This window comes from Phalaenopsis equestris, unplaced genomic scaffold (genome assembly GCF_001263595.1).
Source record: "Phalaenopsis equestris unplaced genomic scaffold, ASM126359v1 Scaffold000878, whole genome shotgun sequence".
Taxonomy (NCBI): Eukaryota; Viridiplantae; Streptophyta; class Magnoliopsida; order Asparagales; family Orchidaceae; genus Phalaenopsis; species Phalaenopsis equestris.
The window spans coordinates 90,121-97,914 of record NW_018165318.1 but is presented as its reverse complement, the minus strand read 5'-3'; the positions used below and the strand labels follow the sequence as shown (position 1 = coordinate 97,914).

The 7,794-nt window shown below is 37.2% G+C and overlaps 1 protein-coding gene across 1 annotated transcript in view; it reads left to right on the top strand.

Moving 5' to 3' along the window:
* Positions 1-704: 704 nt before the first annotated feature.
* Positions 705-7,794, top strand: part of LOC110032102 (nudix hydrolase 4-like) — a 26,187-nt gene continuing 19,097 nt past the window's right edge. The window contains exons 1-2 of the mRNA XM_020735615.1: positions 705-962; positions 1,151-1,343. Coding sequence (XP_020591274.1) covers positions 1,329-1,343 — 15 coding nt within the window. The 5' untranslated portion in view covers positions 705-962; positions 1,151-1,328. The remainder of the gene's footprint in view (positions 963-1,150; positions 1,344-7,794) is intronic.

Below are 7,794 nucleotides of genomic sequence, written 5' to 3'. Positions count from 1 at the left end.
ATTGGCAAATGTTCGTCGAGATTGCCTTAGTCGGCTAGTAGTGTTGATCGCATGGTAGAGTTTGGCTACCCTCGATCTCTATCAAGGTCCTACAAACAAGACAAAGCCAGACTATCAGATTGAGGGTAAATCATCATAACTGAATAAATAATCGCCCTTAGACAGCGAAATCTTGATGGGGCGTCTAAGACTTATCTCACTAATTCTTGATAGTGTTTTGAGAGTCTGTTGAATACTTTTAAGTGAATCGTAAAACACGAGGGGTTAGTTTTCCACCTTGTTCGTTGCATGGGGGGAATTTCTTAGACTCGCATGTGCTTTGTTGCAGATCGAATTGCTCAAGTTCGAGTCGCTCGATTGCCCTAATTAGTTTTCGTTTTGATGCTTTCAATTAAACACATGCGCCTCCAAAGCTCTTATTGGCGGGTCATTATTTGACATGTTTTATTTTGTCTTTGCAATAAAATCTATTTGAGATTCATGCTGACAATTTTTCAATGTACAATATTTAACAGAAAATTTTAATATTACATACATATCACCTAATTCTTCACCATTCTTCAAATAAACCAATAACAATGTCACTTTGAATTTGACAAATATTCATCATTTAGCATAAGTATTGAGACATAGCGCTGATCTAAAAGCAACTTTTATATATATATATATATATATATTTGGTGTAAGAAATGTTCAATGTTTGATAAACATTCATCCCGAGGTCTGCTTTCTGCAAACTTCAACCAGACCGATCCAAGGACGCCCAGAATGATCTATTCTGGGTCAAAACAAGCACTGCATGACAAATTTGTTTCTCTCTTTGCACCATTTAACAGGGAATTCGAAGAGTGAGAGCCAGAGAGAGGATTTGAGAGGGCTGGTTGCTTTGGCTTCGCTTCAGGGAAGACAGCTCAAGCGATACAATCGCACTGGAGGACGGCTCGTTGTCGGGTTCGTTCATGGTATGTTTCTCCCATCTTCTACCGGAGCCATAGTTTTTTCTTCTAATTTTCTTTCTGTTAATTTCAATGGGCTTTTTGAAATGGGTTTTGGTTTTTATGTGATGATGTGATGGAAAACTACCGCCATTTACGTCTGAAAATGACTTTTCTCAGCTTCTTTTTTTCTCCATTTCATTTCGTTGTTTTAGGTTAAACGGACGGGATCTATGAGCTGCAATCATGGTTTTCTTTTTGAAAATGGTTATGTTTTGATTCTTGTCTATTTGGCTGTCAGATGCATTCCATATAAATTTGATTCAAACTTCTCAAGCGATGATCTTGTTCGTTCGATGGATGTTCTTGTGATCAGTTCAGAAGGGATATGTGATGATGTTTCGTAAGGTATATAATGTTTCTGTATTTAAATACGATTTTTTTTTTTATATTGGAATAATTTAGTTTTTTCCTTTTGAGAAAATTAAAAGATAGATGAATTGCAAGATTCACTGCCTCTTCTTGATGAAAAAGTAAATCAATTTAATTATGGGAGATTTATGTACAAACCACTCAATTGGAATGTATTTACATATCCAAAACCTAAGCAGCAATGTAAATCAATTTAATCTTAGCTATGTTTATATGCAGCTATATTTACAGATTTATGGCAGTTGCTTCTCCCTTTGAACCAATTGTTGGTTTCTTTTCTAAGCAATGGTCTGTTTATAAATAAAATTAACTGTAGAGTAAAGCTGTTGCAGGAGGTGGGGACAGGGATGGGGACGACGGGGGAGGTGTACACACATACCACCTAATTTCTATATATTTACATATCTAACTTGTAAACTTTGTTTTTTAGTTTAATACTACCGAAATATTTCATTATCACATAAAAAATACATCCATTCTAACTTTTAAAAGGTGAAAAACTCCTTTTTCATGCATAGTTAAGTTGAGTATGGATGTAAAAATTGAAGTTTAGGGGATAGATATGTAAATAGATAGGAATTGAATGCTATGTATGTAAATCTTCTCATTTTTAAAATTTTTTGGGTATTATATATTTATTCTTTAAAAGAAGTTGGAACCTCAACTTCCTTAAGGCTACCAAACTAGGTAAATTGTCATAAAAATTTGCTTCACACAAAATAAATATTGTGAAGTATAAAAAATTATAATCAAATAGAAATGTGAGAACTTTTGGAAAGCAAAATTAGAAGAAAGTGCCTCATATTGCTTCTAAAGCTTTGTTTGGAAGGTGTGCTTGAAGCAACAGGAACTAAAAAGAGGTTGAAAGTCTCATATTTGTTATAGTATATTGATAGTTTTTTATTCCTTTTGAAATGCAAGATCATATAATTCGTGAATTCATACAATTCAAGAGAGTTCTGAAAGAAGGAACGAGAAGAAACTGAGAGATTTTTAAAGAGTTTTTTGAGGGTGTGGGATTGGACGAGGATCCCCGTTCTCCCCCTATTCCTTCTTATGTTTATACTAAGGAGCTTATGTACATGCACAGGGATCTAGAAAATAAACCTAAAACATGTTTTCGACATGACTGCTGATGTGGGTTGTCATGCTATTAATTAATGATGATATGTAAGCTAACATGTAGAAATTCTCTTTCTTCTGCCTCGAAAAGCTGTTTGCTGAGCTCGGTTGTATAGTAAGGTCGTTGTCAGTGAATTTGGTGAAAATGTTCAAACAACTCATACAAGTATGACATTGGAACTCAGGTAATGTAGGCGAGTTGGGCTGGAAGAGCCCGCTTGAAGATTGAAATGGGGTCAACCTGTTTTAAAAAACTCATTGGAATGCTGACGTCCTTCGGAGATACTCATAGAATTCTTCTGGAAAATAAGGAGCTCTGCAACTTTTCGCTTCCAAATGTACGATTAATAAGTACGATTGACCTGATCAGCGTCAGACCACTAAAGGAAGAGTTGTTGGACTTGATCCGTTAAGCTTATGTGGTCATTTTAGTATATGGGTTTTCCCGTTGCTTAGGAACTCATTTTTGGATAGATATTTTGTTCCCCGATTTTCATAGCTCTTCAACAGGATACTTCGAAAATACTGACAGAATGAAAAAATAAGAGAATAAATGACTTTTGTGTATGGCTATAAGGATGAGAAATTGGCTAAAAGTACCCTGCTCTGTCGAATTTGTTTAGGGACACATGTATTCATATTCGATCGAAATAGTGTTTTCCACCACTAATAAGTTCTTTTGGCTATGTCTCGAAGATTAGTCACATGAGTTTACCATTGAGCTTAGACTTTCCTTTCTCTGGGGGCTTGGAAGCCATCCCTTGCGGGAGTAGTTGCAAGTACTCTCGGGTAATTGTGGACTGTTTCTCATTCAAAAGCATTCAATTTCTTGGTGATGGACACAATTTGTTTAGTGATTATGGTTCATAGATGTTTCAGGAGGATTGTTCATTGTCGAGTTACCCAGGGAAGAAGCATATACTGTTACGAGATATGTGATTTATTTCAGTCACTCAGAAAATGTACTCCCAATAAGCGGTGGAGTAATATGTGAATTGTTCATTGTTTTATGGGATGTGTTGATGCTAAGTTTTTAAGATTGTCAGAGAAAAACTATCAAATCATTTTGAACAAGTACTACGAGGATACTTGCTGTGTTCATCGATACGCGGTCACTTTATCATAAGAAAGAGATAACACCAGTAATGACAACATCAATTTTGGTGGTTATAAGAAGATTTTTTATGTTAAATTCTTGTGTAATTTTTAAGAGTCTCGTTGTGTTTGCCTTTGTATAACGTTGCGAGTCAAAGGCTTCGTTCTTGTGCTTTTCCCCGTCGCTGTTGAGAATTCGTCGTCACCTTAACCTTGCTTCGATTGGAAAGCTTTCCTAGAAGATGGATGTCCCAGAGGGGCAGTTACATGTGATTATTCAACGGAGGCTGAAAAGGGGAGGCCTTCCAAGGATTCATACAATTCGAAAGGAAATGATTGCGGTGCAGAAAGTTCAAAGCCTGTTGAAACAAAAGATCTGTCAGATAGTACTACTGGCAACACTGCGAATTTAAATGTAGTTTTGGGGTGTGGATCTAAATGAGATAGCTCCAGCGCTGCTCGTTCGAATCCTATCTCAAGGGAACTAGTGGTTGTGGTTTTGAAAGTTAGTGCTAAATCACCTGTTTTTGATTCTTTGAATGACTAAAAGGGTTTCAATCTAATTGTGATCCTAGATCTGAGTCTATAACTACGGGTCAATTTTTTTCTTATTTTTTAGCTTTTAACGATTTTGCACTTTCAATATTCAAGCTTTTCTTTTGCAGAAAAATCTGTTTATCAACGGTTGGAGCCCATGAATATTCTCAACGACTTAATTATAAAAAGATGTTGAGGTTGTGAAAGATCAAGTTGTGGAAGCGGTGAAGAGAACTCGGAAGAATGTAGGTGAACTCATTCCATAAGGTAATATTAGCTACTTCTTCTCTATTAACATAACCTCCTTACACTCCTTAATCATTAGTCGTGAAGAGGCCTCTGCAGTCCGAGAAGATTGATTTCAACGATATAAAAAATCAGGACTTAAGTTTATTTTATGAAAGACATAATTGTATTTCTATTTAAATTTTTTGTCTTGTAATATTTGATGTGGCACATTCTTTAATTTTTTTTTTCTTTCAAAGGTTAGCCCGTATAATTTTTGTGTTGAGGCATCAGTGCTACATCATTGTGATGATGACTAATTTATTATGAAGTGACTTTTTACTTTTCAATTATCTTTTTGATCTATTGTGCCCTTTTACTTTTGTGATGTATTTTCGTTTTTACCCTCACATTTATATTAGAGCTCGAAAGAGTCAAATTATTTGTTCTTTCTTAAGTCATTATTTTTCTTTTACCCTTAACGCTTGTGACTCGTGCCCTAGCTTTTCTAATCTCTTTGTGATTTCTCTTTTCTTGCAACCATAGAGAATTTAGAAAATTCTAGCCTGGAGATGGATATAGTCACCACTGCTATGGAGAATAGTAGCAGAAATTTTTATGCTGCGGAGATGTCCGGGGGATCATCTATGATTACGGAGAATCTTGCCAAGATACAAAAAAATTGCATGTTCAGTTACTCCACTCTTTGACTACCTTGGGAGGATGAAGCTCCAAACACCGTACTTCCATATGACGTGTGCTGCTACCAAGATCACTTTCTTGGCCTTCGTTTTTCTCTCTGCAAAGAATTAGTAGATGTATTGAACTTTTTCGGGTTACTTCCTGCTCAGATTCACTCGAACTCAATAGCGAATGCAATATCAGTTATCTTGTATTTGAGGCATAAGAAATTATACTAGTTGGTGAATGTCTTTAGTAACTTGTTGCGGCCGAAAGCTTTTAAGAATGGGATGGCATTGTTTTCTCCTTTGAAGGTGGTAATGTTCAATTTAGAGAATATGATTTTTGGTTGGAAGAAGTTTTGCTTTGTCCATTGCAAGGGTGAATAGACGATTCGTACCTCCGATTGACCGTATGTTGTGTGTAGGGGACCGACTGTCACAGAGCTTGCCCTTGAGAAAAGTTAGAGTTATACCTTATTAAACGGTATGAAACTTGATGTTGAGTTTTTTATTGCAATAAGATATATAATCGCTACTTTGCCAGCTTCATATTAATCTTACTTGCATGATTATATTTTCTGAATAATTTTTCGCTAATTGTTTTGAACACCAAGTTTTTTTCGTGTCATGGAAGGTGCCTCAACCTCCTTAATGTAGTTTAAGAGATGAGGAACTCCTTGAAGCAAGCATTCTGGAAGGAGCCGCTGAATCCTCAAGCTTGTTGACCATTAAGGTCGTTTGTCACACTCTACTATCTCAAAAGAAATTGGCAAGACAATTATGGGATGTATGATCCTAGAAAAGACCAGATGTAGGAGAGCAATCCAAGTAACTCTAGAAGACTCCACGACATTCTAGAGAATGTTAGGAGGAAAAGGTCCTTAGAGAACTCAAGAATAACATAGAAGGATCTAGGACTATGTATATATATAAAATAATGGTGTGTAACTTTCTAGAAACTAGACTATTCTAATATAATCTAGAATGTTCCCTTAGACTTGGAGGGGACTATAAATAGGAGTCCCTCTCACTCATTTGGATCCATCCAAGGTTTCGAGCATTCAAGTGTTGTAATCACTCCTTTTTAATGAAGTGTTTTCTTTCTCCAATATTTTTTATTCTTCTTCCAAGAGTGTTGTGTGTTACAACTCCAAAAGTTATGAGAGTTAGGTTGATTTAGTGTCAAGGAAGAGCACTAAAGACGCATGAATGACTTGGGATAAGTTAGTCCGTGACAATTTGTATCAGAGTCTCTCTTCAAATGCATGAAAAAGAGCATCAGAGAGCACACAATGGAGTCTGAAGCCACTAATGTGGAATAATCTCAATAAGGGCGATGTCATCAGGAGCAATGAAATCCAGCTGCATCCAAACCACATGGGAGGTCCAATGAGATCATGCACGACTTTGATTCACGCCTTGCTCGGTTGAATGAGGTGGTGAATGGCGTGGAGGCCCAGATAGAGAATCTTGGCCAAAAGGTTGATAAACTCAAGGAGGAGGACATCACAATTCATTCAAAGATCAGAGGTATGATGCTTCAACTGGAGGAGTCTTTAAGAGACCAAATGACTAAGATGTGGGAGCTCCAAGAGGTACTAAGAGCCCATGAAGACGAGATACGTGATGTACATGCTAGCTTTAAGGAGATGCGTAGAGACATTTTGCTATGCATGAGGGCAATAGCGACATCCACCAACAATTATACTTTTGAAGCCAAACGCATCAAAATACCAAAATCTAATAGTTTTAGGAGAGCTCACAACACAAAAGAAGTAACTTCCTATGGCGACTCGACCAATACTTTGGAGTGATGGAGATTACAGATGAATAGACAAATATGCAATTTGCAACTTTTTATCTTTCAGGCATCATCATGTTGTTGTGGAGAATAAGACGTGGAGACATCGAGAAAGGTATGTGCACCATTTCCATCTCTGATGACTTCAAAAGAACTAATTAGACAATTCTACCCCAAAAACATGGAGGATGAGGCTAGAGTCCGATTGCAAAGAGTCAAGCAAATGTGATTGATTCGGGAATATATTAAGAAATTTACTATTCAATTCTTTGAAATTCCTGACTTATCTGACAAGGATGTTTTATTTAACTTCATGGATGAACTCCAACAGTGGGCGAAGACTGAACTTAGGAGGCGTGGAGCCAAGATCTTGTTTCTGCCATCATCGTTACCGAAGTTTGGTTGACTATACAAAGGAGTCTACAAAGTCAAAGGAAAATAAGAGCAACTATGTCAAAAATGAGGGAGACAATGACCAACATAAAGAAGAGACCCGTCGCGATTCGACCCCATCCAAGGCAAAAGACAAGGGGAAGTCTAGCAACAATAAAACTAAACCACACAAAAAATTGTTTTCTTTGTGGAGGACCTCATTGGGCAAGGGATTGCCCTTAGAAGAAGACCCTGAACTCTCTTCTTGCAAGCCATCAAGAGGAAGAAAGAAGCGATTGTTGACCTCATTTTTAGTGAGGTCTAGTCTTCCTCTTAGGATTTAGGATCTAGCCTTAGGGATCTCCCTTCGACTATCTTAGAATCTTAGAAATGGGACCCGTCTCATTTTAGAAATTCAACCCGCTTCTGTACTCTTTTGTGGTTCCAAGTGTGTGGTATCGACAGAAGGATGAAACCGACATGAGGAAACCCAAAATGGATTCCTATAGGACCTTCCCGAGCCTTAGGGTGGCTTTTTGCACAATTCGCACTCCCGCGGGCACGCTTCGCAATTCGGAGAGTCGATATGTCC